The sequence below is a fragment of the Lagenorhynchus albirostris genome, chromosome 3 (assembly GCF_949774975.1).
Source record: "Lagenorhynchus albirostris chromosome 3, mLagAlb1.1, whole genome shotgun sequence".
NCBI classification, from domain to species: Eukaryota; Metazoa; Chordata; class Mammalia; order Artiodactyla; family Delphinidae; genus Lagenorhynchus; species Lagenorhynchus albirostris.
The window spans coordinates 111,833,620-111,848,175 of NC_083097.1; the positions used below are offsets into that span (position 1 = coordinate 111,833,620).

The following is a 14,556-nucleotide window of genomic DNA, read 5'->3' on the forward strand; positions in this document are numbered from 1 at the left end:
TTTGCTTGGATTTCTGTGTACTCTTAATTCTAATTCTACATGAAGTTGGTAAAGTGACATTGGTATTGATAAGTCATTGTGCTTGTATAGCATATGAAAAGTTTTGGGTTGAATGCTAATGAAATAATTCCTTGTTTTTTCTCAATGCTGCATTGATTGTCTCCTCCTGAAATTCATCTTGATTAATTTTATCTTTTCCCTTTATCTGTCCTTTTGGTTTATATTTAATAACTGTTTTATACATGTTTTTGCCAGGTGATTGAATCAACAATTGATAGAAATGCTTGTGTTAATCCTGTAGAAAGAGTTTCCTGTCTATGTATTTAGTTTTTTCTGGCTAAGAAGCCAGTTGCATTTATTTAAACCAGTGGGAGCACTGTGTAAAATAGGATTTGTATCTTTGTATAGAAAAATGTATCTATGTAATACATTGATTTTTAAAATTTTTGTGTAATATGTTAGTTACCTAGTGATATTGAATAGCTTCTTATTTATGTTTTGACATGCCCGTTAGAAGCTTCTAACTGTATATAAGTAGGTTATGTACTACATAAAGTATTGTAAAGAGAGATTTTCTGCGTCTGAAGTAGTTAGCACTGGAACTTGCTTTCCACACATACGCTGTAATCTCTAATATGTTTTTTCCTAGGTGATGCTGTCAGATAATGGCTGATGTGGCTCGATGCTCCATCTCAGTCTTAGTTTTATGATGTGTTTTGGAGAGGGCTGTTTTCTGAATTTTACAGGTTCTTCAGGCCCTATGATGGTATGCAAGAGACGAGTTTGACAAAATAAAGGGCCTCATATACCCATTGTCAGAAAGTATTTGCCAGTAGATAAGATATTGTAAACCAAAATTTCTTTTCACTGTTTAAAGATACCTAACTCACCCCTCTGGTTAAGTCAGGCATTTTAGTTCCCTTTACAGTTTTTTAAAGATTTTGGTAGTCATAAAATGAATTGTGACTGATTTTTAGTTTTCTTTTTGTCTTTATTTTTTTTCCTCATGTTAGGTCGGGTTACAAATCTTCGAAGAGTGACTTATGTTGTTTTAGATGAAGCAGACAGAATGTTTGACATGGGTTTTGAACCACAGGTATTTATTAAATTTCTTAGTGTTTTGAACTATAAAGTAAACCTTGTAACTGCCATGAGCATGAAATATTTGTATGGTTTCTGAAATTCTCACACACATTTCTGTTGTGTGGTGATACAGTGGATTGAGGACATAGGGAATTGAAGTAGATATTTATGTTTTGGATTCTTCATTAAACTTGTTCAGGAGGTATTTGTGCAGGCTTTCCTAAGCCATCTAAAACCATCATTGGTAAAATTAGAAGTGGAGTCCTAATAGAAACTTAAGCTTTCATATTTTATAGTTTTCATTGTACTTCCAAATAAATTGCTTTAATTCATGCTTTTCACTACCTCATGATCTAGATAGCACAGGTTGTTTACATTCTCCAGATGTAAAAACTAAGGCCCAAAGCATTTGTCTAGCTTAGATTTAATATTCTTCATGTGTGCAGTTTTGTTCAATACAAAATTATAATGATAAAAGCCTAAAGGCTACACACACACAAAAAAAAGCCTAAATAAAAACATGTTAAAAGGTGGTAGAGGGGCTTCCCTGGTGGTCCAGTGGGTAAGACTCCATACTTCCAATGCATGGTGCCCAGGTTCGATCCCTGGTTGGGGAACAAGATCCCGCATGCATGCTGCAACTAAGAGCCGGCATGCCACAACTAAGACCCGGCGCAGCAATCAATCAGTCAATCAACCAGTCAATAAGTAAATAATTAATTAATTAATTTTTTAAAAGGTGGTAGAAATTTTTCTTAGCAAGAGGAGCTGTATGAGTAGTCAATGGGCTATGGATGCCAAAAAAATGCTTTTAAATCACAAACTGCAGTAATAGAAATGGAATATTGGAAAGGGATATGGTTAAAGTGTTCATTCTTTTCCGTTTATTCATGTATTCTCCAAAAATGTATTACCTGTCATATGATAGTGCATGTATTGTGTTTAGATTTAGGGACCACATTCTAAACGAGATACAGAGGAGCATATAAGAATAAACAGGACTATGGTAATACCTGAGCCAAGAAACAGTTAAAGGAATGAGGAATATTTAGCTTGAAGTAGGGAATTTGGTAGCATCCTTTAACTCTTTGAATAAAGTCTATCACATGAAAGAAGCATTAAATTTATCCTTTGGGTCCCAACAAGTAGGACTGGGATAGTGGGGAAGCTATAGGGAGCTTGAGCTGAGCGTAATGTGAAAAAGGACTGGATAAGCATTTTGGGGAGATTAAACAGGTTACTTTGTAGGAGGGAGATATTGAATATGCTTTTTAATTATGTGTTCTAGTAGAGACAGCAGGTCCATTTGTAGAAAGAGAGTAGAGGGAGTTGAAGGAGTCAGGTGGAATATGAAGCTAGGTGCCCTTTCCCAGTCAGTTCAGTGGTTTTTATCGTATTCCTGGAACTTTACAACCATCACCACTATCCAATATCAGAACATTTTCATGCCCCCTCACCAAAACTCTGTCCTGATTAGTTGCTTTTGTTTTGAGTCATAACATTGTGAATTTTTAAAAATCTCCTTTTTATAATGTTTTGTCGTTCTGGAGGGTGTAAAAATAGATGCATGTGTTCAGTCTTTCATTTTTAACCAGAAATTGATCTCATGGCTTTTTCTTGGTGTATTCCTTTGTTTATGGACTGCTTTTTCAGTAGAAAGTGCTTGAGGTACATTCTTTGAGTCTTTGCATGTCTGGAAAGTCTTTGGTCTACCCTCACATTTATTTGACATTTAGCCAGATATGAGGTGAGGATTATTTTCTCTCAGAATTTCTTTTTGTCTCCATTGGTTTTCTTTCTTCTTTTTCTTTCTTTTTTTAAAAATATTTATTTATTTATTTATTTGGCTGCGCTGGGTCTTAGTTTCGGTATACGGGATCTTTAGTTGTGGCATGTGGGATCTAGTTCCCTGACCAGGGATTGAACCCGGGCCTTCTGCATTGGGAGTGTGGAGTCTTAGCCACTGGACCACCAGGGAAGTCCCTCCATTGGTTTTCTTGAGAAATTCAATGTTACTCAGTTATTAACCTTTTGTATTTAATTTGTACTTTTTGTCTTGAAACGTTTTGGATCTTTATCCTAATGTTCTATGTCATTTAGGCTTGTTTTCTTCAACTAGTGTCCTGACTACTTCGTGTGTTCTTTCCGTCTAGAAACTCAAACCCTTCCGTTTTGAGAAATTTTCTTGAATTACTTTTTGATAATTTCCTTCTCTTTGTTTTCTGGAACTCCTATTATTTGAATGTTGGACCTTTTGGACTCATCCTTTCATTTTCTTAATTTTTCTTAAGTATTTTGCATCTCTATCATTTTGCCGTACTAGGAGATTTCCTAAACTCAAAGCTTTCAACCTTTCTGTTGAATTTTTAAATTTTGCTTTCATAGTTTTAATTTCTAAATGTTCTTTTCTTTTCTCTGAATTTTTATTTTAAATGGCATCCTGTTCTTGTCTCATAGATACAGAAATTTCTTAAGTTTCCCTGGATATTGATAGTTTTTTGAAATTTTCATCTCCTTGCATAGTCTCTTTCTCACTTCTTGCTTCTTTTTTTTTTTTTCCTGTATTTGCCAGTACATTTGAAAGCTTTAGGTTAAACAGATTCAGGAACACTAAAATAGTCTTACATTTGTTAAAGAAATCAACTTTTAATTTTCCTACAAGGAAAACACAAGTTCCTGACTATTTTTCACTAGCAAGTTGTACCAGACATTCAAGGAGTAAATAATTATGTTCCTAATCATACTTTATTTCAAAGTATAAAAAAGAGGGAATACTCATCAATTTATAAGGTCATTATAATCTTTTACTTTTAAAAGAGCTCTGTTAAGGTCTAATTATATACCATAGAACTCACTTTGTTAAAGTGTGTAATAAAATGGGTTTTAGTACACATACAGGTTTTTTCAGCCATCACCACAATTCAGTTTTAGAAGATTTCTTTCACCAGAAAAATGTCTTGTGCCTGTCTGCATTCATTTCCTATTTCCACCTCAGCCCGAGGCAGCCACTAATTTGCTTTCTGTCTTAAAAGATTTGCCTTTTCTGGACATTTCATATAAATGGAATCTTACAGGGAGTTCCCTAGTGGTCCAGTGGTTAGGACTCGGTGCTTTCAATGCCGTAGTCCAGGTTCAGTCCCTGGTCAGGGAACTAAGATCCCGCAAGCCATGCTGTTGGGGGTGGAGGGGGTGGAGAATCATACAGTATACATCTAGCTTGTATTTATTTCACTTATCATATGTGTTTGAGCTCCATTCGTGTCCTAGCATTTGTCACTACTTTATTCCTTTAATTGCTGAGTAATTAATATTCCGTCATATGAATATATGTCATATTTTGTTTCTCCATTAGCCAGCTGATGAACGTTTGGATTATTTCCATGATTAGGAATAATGCTGCTAGGAACATTTGTATATAAGTCTTTGTATGGACATACTTCTTCGTATATTTTGAATAGATTACCTAGGAGTAGAATTCCTGATTATATGGTAATTTATTTATTTATTTATTTATTTTAGGTGAGGAAAGCCTCAAATAGAAGAAAGCCACTTTTTTTTTACATCTTTATTGGGGTATAATTGCTTTACAATGGTGTGTTAGTTTCTGCTTTATAACAAAGTGAATCAGCTATACATATACATATGTTCCCATATCTCTTCCCTCTTGCGCCTCCCTCCCTCCCACCCTCCCTATCCCACCCCTCTAGGTGGTCACAAAGCACTGAGTTGATCTCGCTGTGCTATGAGGCTGCTTCCCACTAGCTAGCTATTTTACGTTTGGTAGTGTATATATGCCCATGCCACTCTCTCACTTTGTCACAGCTTACCCTTCCCCCTCCCCATATCCTCAAATCCATTCTCTAGTACGTCTGTGTCTTTATTCCTGTCTTACCCCTAGGTTCTTCATATTTTTTTTCTTAGATTCCATATTTATGTGTTAGCATACAGTATTTGTCTTTCTCTTTCTGACTTACTTCACTCTGTATGACAGACTCTAGGTCCATCCACCTCATTACAAATAGCTCAATTTCATTTCTTTTTATGGCTGAGTAATATTCCATTGTATATATGTGCCACATCTTCTTTATCCATTCATCCGATGATGGACGCTTAGGTTGTTTCCATCTTCTGGCTATTGTAAATAGAGCTGCAGTGAACATTTTGGTGCATGACTCTTTTTGAATTATGTTTTTCTCAGGGTATATGCCCAGTAGTGGGATTGCTGGGTCATATAGTAGTTCTATTTGTAGTTTTTTAAGGAACCTCCATACTGTTTTCCATAGTGGCTGTACCAATTCACATTCCCACCAACAGTGCAAGAGTGTTCCCTTTTCTCCACACCCTGTCCAGCATTTATTGTTTCTAGATTTTTTGATGATGGGCATTCTGACTGGTGTGAGATGATATCTCATTGTAGTTTTGATTTGCATTTCTCTAATGATTAATGATGTTGAGCATTTCTTCATGTGTTTGTTGGCAGTCTGTATAACTTCTTTGGAGAAATGTCTGTTTAGTTCTTCTGCCCATTTTTGGATTGGGTTGTTTGTTTTTTTGTTATTGAGCTGCATGAGCTGCTTGTAAATTTTGGAGATTAATCCTTTGTCAGTTGCTCCATTTGCAAATATTTTCTCCCATTCTGAGGGTTGTCTTTTGGTCTTGTTTATGGTTTCCTTTGCTGTGCAAAAGCTTTGAAGTTTCATTAGGTCCCATTTGTTTATTTTTGTTTTTATTTCCATTTCTCTAGGAGGTGGGTCAAAAAGGATCTTGCTGTGATTTATGTCATAGAGTGTTCTGCCTATGTTTTCCTCTAAGAGTTTGATAGTGTCTGGCCTTACATTTAGGTCTTTAATCCATTTTGAGCTTATTTTTGTGTATGGTGTTAGGGAGTGATCTAATCTCATACTTTTACATGTACCTGTCCAGTTTTCCCAGCACCACTTATTGAAGACGGTGTCCTTTTGCCACTGTACATTCGGGCCTCCTTTATCAAAGATAAGGTGACCATATGTGCCTGGGTTTATCTCTGGGCTTTCTATCCTTGATCTATCTTTCTGTTTTTGTGCCAGTACCATACTGTCTTGATTACTTCAGCTTTGTAGTATAGTCTGAAGTCAGGGAGCCTGATACCCCCAGCTCCGTTCATTTTTTGTTCTCAAGATTGCTTTGGCTCTTCCGTGTCTTTTGTGTTTCCATACAAATTGTGAAATTTTTTGTTCTAGTTCTGTGAAAAATGCCAGTGGTAGTTTCATAGGGATTGCATTGAATCTGTAGATTGCTTTGGGTAGTAGAGTCATTTTCACAATGTTGATTCTTCCTATCCAAGAACATGGTATATCTCTCCATCTATTTGTATCATCTTTAATTTCTTTCATCAGTGTCTTATAATTTTCTGCATACAGGTCTTTTGTCTCCTTAAGTAGGTTTATTCCTAGATATTTTATTCTTTTTGTTGCAATGTAAATGGGAGCGTTTTCTTGATTTCACGTTCAGATTTTTCATCCTTAGTGTATAGGAATGCAAGAGATTCCTGTGCATTAATTTTGTATGCTGCTACTTTACCAAATTCATTGATTAGCTCTAGTAGTTTTCTGGTAGCATCTTTAGGATTCTCTATGTATAGTATCATGTCATCTGCAAACAGTGACAGCTTTACTTCTTCTTTTCCGATTTGGATTCCTTTTATTTCCTTTTCTTCTCTGATTGCTGTGGCTAAAACTTCCAAAACTATGTTGAATAAGAGTAGTGAGAGTGGGTAACCTTGTCTTGTTCCTGATCTTAGTGGAAATGCTTTCAGTTTTTCACCATTGAGGATGATGTTGGCTGTGGGTTTGTCATATATGGCCTTTATTATGTTGAGGAAAGTTCCCTCTATGCCTACTTTCTGCAGGGTTTTTATCATAAATCGGTGTTGCATTTTGTTGAAAGCTTTCTCTGCATCTATTGAGAGGACCATATGGTTTTTCTCCTTCAATTTGTTAATATGGTGTATCACATTGATTGATTTGCGTATACTGAAGAATCCTTGCATTCCTGGAATATACCCCACCTCATCATGGTGTATGATCCGCTTAATGTGCTGTTGGATTCTGTTTGCTAGTATTTTGTTGAGGATTTTTGCATCTATGTTCATCAGTGATATTGGCCTGTAGTTTTCTTTCTTTGTGACATCCTTCTCTGGTTTTGGTATCAGGGTGATGGTGGCCTCGTAGAATGAGTTTGGGAGTGTTCCTCCCTCTGCTATATTTTGGAAGAGTTTGAGAAGGATAGGTGTTAGCTCTTCTCTAAATGTTTGATAGAATTCGCCTGTGAAGCCATCTGGTCCTGGGCTTTTGCTTGTTGGAAGATTTTTAATCACAGTTTCAATTTCAGTGCGTGTGATTGGTCTGTTCATATTTTCTATTTCTTCCTGATTCAATCTTGGCAGGTTGTGCATTTCTAAGAATTTGTCCATTTCTTCCAGATTGTCCATTTTATTGGCATAGAGTTGCTTGTAGTAATCTCTCATGATCCTTTTTATTTCTGCAGTGTCAGTTGTTACTTCTTTTTCATTTCTAATTCTATTGATTTGAGTCTTCTCCCTTTTTTTCTTGATGAGTCTGGCTAATGGTTTATCAATTTTGTTTATCTTCTCAAAGAACCAGCTTTTAGTTTTATTGATCTTTGCTATCGTTTCCTTCATTTCTTTTTCATTTATTTCTGATCTGATCTTTATGATTTCTTTCCTTCTGCTAACTTTGGGTTTTTTTGGTTCTTCTTTCTCTAATTGCTTTAGGTGCAAGGTTAGGTTGTTTATTCGAGATGTTTCCTGTTTCTTAAGGTAGGATTGTATTGTTATAAACTTCCCTCTTAGAACTGCTTTTGCTGCATCCCATAGGTTTTGGGTCGTCGTGTCTCCATTGTCATTTGTTTCTAGGTATTTTTTGATTTCCTCTTTGATTTCTTCAGTGATCACTTCGTTATTAAGTAGTGTATTGTTTAGCCTCCATGTGTTTGTATATTTTACAGATCTTTTTCTGTAATTGATATCTAGTCTCACAGCATTGTGGTCAGAAAAGATACTTGATACAATTTCAGTTTTCTTAAATTTACCAAGGCTTGATTTGTGACCCAAGATATGATATATCCTGGAGACTGTTCCATGAGCACTTGAGAAAAATGTGTATTCTGTTGTGTTTGGATGGAATGTCCTATAAATATCAATTAAGTCCATCTTGTTTAATGTATCATTTAAAGCTTGTGTTTCCTTATTTATTTTCATTTTGGATGATCTGTCCATTGGTGCAAGTGGGGTGTTAAAGTCCCCGACTATGAATGTGTTACTGTCGATTTCCCCTTTTATGGCTGTTAGCATTTGCCTTATGTATTGTGGTGCTCCTATGTTGGGTGCATAAATATTTACAATTGTTATATCTTCTTCTTGGATCGATCCCTTGATCATTATGTAGTGTCCTTCTTTGTCTCTTGTAATAGTCTTTATTTTAAAGTCTATTTTGTTTGATATGAGAATTGCTACTCCAGCTTTCTTTTGATTTCCATTTGCATGGAATATCTTTTTCCATCCCCTCACTTTCAGTCTGTATGTGTCTCTAGCTCTGAAGTGGGTCTCTTGTAGACAGTATATATATGGGTCTTGTTTTTGTATCCTTTCAGCCATTCTGTGTCTTTTGGTTGGAGCATTAATCCATTTACATTTAAGGTAATTATCGATATGTATGTTCCTATTCCCATTTTCTTAATTGTTTTGGGTTTGGTATTGTAGGTCTTTTCCTTCTCTTGTGTTTCTTGCCTAGAGAAGGTCCTTTAGCATTTGTTGTAAAGCTGGTTTTATGGTGCTGAACTCTCTCAGCTTTTGCTTGTCTGGAAAGGTTTTAATTTCTCCATCAAATCTGAATGAGATTCTTACTGGGTAGAGTAATCTTGGTTGTATGTTTTTCTCCTTCATCAATTTAAATATGTCCTGCCAGTCCCTTCTGGCTTGCAGAGTTTCTGCTGAAAAATCAGCTGTTAACCTTATGGGGATTCCCTTGTGTGTTATTTGTTGTTTTTCCCTTGCTACTTTTAATATATTTTCTTTGTATTTAATTTTTGATAGTTTGATTAATATGTGTCTTGGCATGTTTCTCCTTGGATTTACCCTGTATGGGACTCTCTGTGCTTACTGGACTTGATTAACTATTTCCTTTCCCATATTAGGGAAGTTTTCAACTATAATCTCTTCAAGTATTTTCTCAGTTCCTTTCTCTTTCTCTTCTTCTTCTGGAGCCCCTATGATTTGGATGTTGGTGCGTTAATGTTGTCCCAGAAGTCTCTGAGACTGTCCTCAGTTCTTTTCATTCATTTTTCTTCATTCTGCTCTGCAGTAGTTATTTCCACTATTTTATCTTCCAGGTCACTTATCCTTTCTTCTGCCTCAGTTATTCTGCTATTGATCCCTTCTAGAGTATTTTTAATTTCATTTATTGTGTTGTTCATCATTGCTTGTTTCATCTTTAGTTCTTCTAGGTCCTTGTTAAATCTTTCTTTCATTTTCTCTATTCTGTTTCCACGATTTTGGATCATCTTTACTATCATTATTCTGAAATGTTTTTCAGGTAGACTGCCTATTTCCTCTTCATTTGTTAGGTCTGGTGGGTTTTTATCTTGCTCCTTCATCTGCTGTGTGTTTTTCTGTCTTCTCATTTTGCTTATCTTACTGTGTTTGGGGTCTCCTATTTGCAGGCTGCAGGTTCGTAGTTCCCGTTGTTTTTGGTGTGTGTCCCCAGTGGCTAAAGATGGTTCAGTGGGTTGTGTAGGCTTCCTGGTGGAGGGGACTAGTGCCTGTGTTCTGGTGGATGAGGCTGGATCTTGTCTTTCTGTTGGGCAGCTCCACGTCTGGTGGTGTGTTTTGGGGTGTCTGTGGACTTACTATGATTTTAGGCAGCCTCTCTGCTAATGGGTGGGGGTTGTGTTCCTGTCTTGCTAGTTGTTTGGCATAGGGTGTCCAGCACTGTAGCTTGCTGGTCGTTGAGTGAAGCTGGGTATTGGTGTTGAGATGGAGATCCCTGGGAGATTTTCGCCGTTTGATATTACATGGAGCTGGGAGGTCTCTTGTGGACCAGTGTCCTGAAGTTGGCTCTCCCACCTCAGAGGCACAGCACTGAATTCTGGCTACAGCACCAAGAGCCTTTCATCCACACGACTCAGAATAAAAGGGAGAAAAAGTAGAAGGAAAGAAAGGAAGGGAGGGAGGGAGGGAGGAAGGAAAAGAAAAGATAAAATAAAAAAGTAAGATAAAATAAAAGTTATTAAAATAAAAAATAATTATTAAGAAAAAAAAATTTTTTTAAGTAAAAAAAAACAAACGGACGGATAGAACCCTAGGACAAATGGTGAAAGCAAAGCTATATAGACAAAATCTCACACAGAAGTATACACACTCACAAAAAGAGGAAAAGGGGAAAAAATCATAAATCTTGCTCTCAAAGTCCACCTCAATTTGGGATGATTCCTTGTCTATTCATGTATTCCACAGATGCAGGGTATATCAGGTTGATTGTGGAGATTTAATCTGCTGCTCCTAAGGCAGCTGGGAGACATTCCCTTTCTCTTCTTTGTTTGCACAGCTCCCGGGGGGCTCACCTTTGGATTTGGCCCCGCCTCTGCGTGTAGGTCGCCGGAGTGCGTCTGTTCTTCGCTCAGACAGGATGGGGTTAAAGGAGCCGCTGATTCGGGGGCTCTGGCTTACTCAGGCCGGGGGGAGGGAGGGGTACGGAATGCGGGGCAAGCCTGCGGCAGCAGAGGCCAACATAACGTTGCAGCAGTGTGAGGCGCGCCGTGCGTTCTCCCGGGGAAGTTGTCCCTGGATCCCAGGACCCTGGCAGTGGCGGGCTGCACAGGCTTCCCAGAAGGGAGGTGTGGATAGTGACCTGTGCTCGCACACAGGCTTCTTGGTGGCGGCAGCAGCAGCCATGGCGTCTCATGCCCGTTTCTGGGGTCTGCGCTGTTAGCCGCGACTCACGCCCGTCTCTGGAGCTCCTTTAAGCGGCGCTCTAGATAATCCCCTCTCCTCGCGCACCGGGAAACAAAGAGGGAAGAAAAGTCTCTTGCCTCTTCGGCAGGTCCAGACTTTTCCCCGGACTCCGTCCCGTCTAGCCGTGGCGCACTAGCCCCTTCAGGCTGTGTTCACGCCGCTAGTCCTCTCCCTGCAGTCCTCTCCCTACGCTCCGACCGAAGCCCGAGCCTCAGCTCCCAGCCTTGCCCGCTCCGGCGGGTGAGCAGACTAGCTTCTCGGGCCAGTGAGTGCCGGTCGGCAGCGATCCTCTGTGCGGGAATCTCTCCGCTTTGCCCTCCGCACCCCTGTGGCTGCACTCTCCTCCGTGGCCCCGAAGCTTCCCCCTCCGCCACCCGCAGTCTCTGCCCGTGAAGGGGCTTCCTAGTGTGTGGAAACCTTTCCTCCTTCACAGCTCCCTCCCACTGGTGCAGGTCCCGTCCCTATTTTTTTGTCTCTGTTTATTCTTTTGCCCTACTCAGGTACGTGGGGAGTTTCTTGCCTTTTGGGAGGTCTGAGGTCTTCTGCCAGTGTTCAGTAGGTGTTCTGTAGGAGTTGTTCCACGTGTAGATGTATTTCTGATGTATCTGTGGGGAGGAAGGTGATCTCCGTGTCTTACTCTTCCGCCATCTTCCCCACCCCTGTATGGTAATTTATGTTTAACTTTCTAAGAAACTGTTAAACTTTTCCATAGTAGCTATTCCATTTTATAGGCCAATATAATATTGATACAGAAATCAAACGTTATGTTACAGTTTTATGTACAGTGATGCAAAACCCCTAAAAAATATATTAAGGAACCAAATATAGCAATGTTTAAAATAGATCATTAATCATACCGAAGTTAGTATCCTTTGGATGTAAGGCTGGTTTAACATTAGAAAAATCAAGTAATGTAGTCCACCCTGTTACCAGAATAGAGGGAAAAACCATAGTATTATCTCAAATAATGTAGAAAAGCATTTGATAAAATTTCACTGATGGTTTAAAAATTCAGCACACTAGGACTAGTAGGGAGCTACCAGAATAAGCCTGTAGCAAACCTTACACCTAATGGTGCAACTTTGAAGCTTTTAACATAAGAAAGAAAATTAGGTAGTGAACACTCACTCAACACTTTGCTGGAGGTCCTAGCACAGTAAGCAAGAAAAAGGTATAATATTTAGAAAGGAAGAAACAAGTGTTATTTGCAGATGATATGACTATCTTTGTAGAAGACTCAAAATAATCCACAGATAAATTATTAGAATTGATAAAGAGAATAGTAAAATTTCTGGACACAAAGTCAGTAAAGAAAAGTCATTTGCAGTTCTTTTCCCAGTAAGTTAGAAAATGTACTTTAGAAATCATATAAGTTACAAAAGCTTGAAAAAATAAACTTGACAAAGATGTGTAATATGTATCTGGAGAAAACTGTGAAACTTTACTGGAAAACATTAAAGAGAGCTTAACTCTGAAATTTATGTAAAGACCAAGTGGTAAAGAGCAATCCTCCTGAAGAAGAGAAACAGGATAGGGTATAAGAGAAGCCACTTCTTGAAAGTCTAGTTCATTCCCATTTTAGGATTTAGTTTTCTTGGGTCTGCTAAGTCAGGTACCACTTAATCAAAATGTTGTTGCTATCGTGTCCTGTCTTATTTTCTTGGTCTTTGTTGGTTTGTGTAATTTTTTAAAACAATCCCTGTATTGTTACATTTTACAGCGTTTTTCAAGGGAAGAGAAGTAAGTGTGTGCTGTCAACACTGAAACATTTTTAACTGAAAATACTGGCATAAGTTTTAAAGCCATCAATTTGGCTGCTGGGTGGAGAATAGATTTCAGATTGGACAGGAGTAAAGGCAGGAAAACCTGGTAGGAGACAATTGAAATAATCCAGATGAGAGATGGTTGAGGTTTGGACCAGGAGCCCAGGATTTCCACATGCCTTGGGTACGGCAGCCCCTTTCACAGATATCACATCATCTTTGATTGGAGTAGAAATGTGGTCCTGTGTATTCCTGGCAAGACCTTTACCCTTTCCAGTTTCCGACCACTCACCCCTGTCTCTCTTGAAACCATCAGTAATAATTTTATTCATTATGTCTTTTTTTGCTTGTTTATGCCATAAGAATCCTAGAACTCCCTGATTCCTCCAGGGCTCTTTAGACACTGAGGTAGTTAATTGGTACCTGTATCCCACTCCCTCAACAGTATGTCCACCATCATTGTTCTTTTTTTTCCTGTAGCTCTTATCACCATTTGTAACATAATATATTTGTTTATCCATCCTCATTAGAATATAAGCTCTATTAAGACAAGTTTTTCTCTATTTTTATTGCATATTCCAAGCACTTAGAACAATGCCTGGCACATAATGGTTGCTCAGTAAAAATGTGTTGAATAATTGGAGGAAAACAGAAATATCAATGAGGAATAGGTACATTGTAGGTTTAGTTTGAAGATCAAGACTACTGAATTTGTTGATGGATTGGGTGTGGGATGAGTAAGAGAGTAGTTACGGATGGCTCCTAGATTTTTGGCATAAACCAAAATGACTAGAGTTGCCATATCTTGAGAGGGGGAAACTATGAGAGGAGCAAATTTTAGGGTAAAATCAATTATAATATTCTAAGGTAACACATTTGAAAGTCACTGAATAGATGTTCTCAAAAGTTCCTTCTACTTGGTTTTACCATCCTACAGTTTTTGGACACTACACTCACCATGCTTATTTGTAATGTTTTCTCAGGTCATGCGCATTGTGGATAATGTTCGCCCTGACCGACAGACAGTTATGTTTTCAGCTACTTTCCCCAGAGCTATGGAGGCCTTGGCTCGCAGAATCCTGAGTAAACCCATTGAAGTGCAGGTTGGAGGCAGAAGTGTGGTTTGCTCAGATGTGGAGCAACAAGTGGTGCGTACAGTCCTTAGGAAACCCCCAGTTCCCTGTATGTTTAGGCACTGTGTCATCCTTTTGGGATCGTTGTCATATAGGCAGATAATTTCTAAAATTAAATAGTACGTATCAACTGCAGCCTTTAACATTTTATGAAATATATATATATATTTTTTAAATTTTATTTGTTCATTTATTTCTGCATTGGGTCTTCATTGCTGCATGCAGGCTTTCTCTAGTTGTGGTGAGTGGGGGCTACTCTTTGTTGCGGTGCGTGGGCTTCTCATTATGGTGGTTTCTCTCGTGGAGCACAGGCTCTTGGCGTGCGGGCTTCAGTAGTTGTGGCTCACGTGCTCTAGAGCGCAGGCTCAGTAGTTGTGGTACATGGGCTTAGTTGCTCCACAGCATGTGGGATCTTTCTGGACCAGGGCTCAAACCCGTGTCCGCTGCATTGGCAGACAGATGCTTAACCACTGTGCCACCAGGAAAGCCCTACCAAGTATAGTTGAATTTGCTCTTCCATGGAACTGTCTGTTTAAATGCTCTTTTAGTTTTTTTCACCAGAAGTGGT

General features: G+C 38.5%; 1 protein-coding gene across 3 annotated transcripts in view; it reads left to right on the plus strand.

Annotated features, from left to right (window-relative positions):
- DDX46 (DEAD-box helicase 46) overlaps positions 1 to 14,556 on the plus strand; it is a 66,889-nt gene that overhangs the window by 19,320 nt on the left and 33,013 nt on the right. For all 3 annotated transcript variants that reach the window (XR_009539580.1, XR_009539579.1, XM_060143633.1), the window contains exons 13-14: positions 1,014 to 1,096; positions 13,839 to 14,003. Coding sequence is in view for 1 of the 3 variants with exons in the window: in XM_060143633.1 (XP_059999616.1) it covers positions 1,014 to 1,096; positions 13,839 to 14,003 (248 nt within the window). In the remaining 2 variants the exon portion in view is untranslated. The remainder of the gene's footprint in view (positions 1 to 1,013; positions 1,097 to 13,838; positions 14,004 to 14,556) is intronic.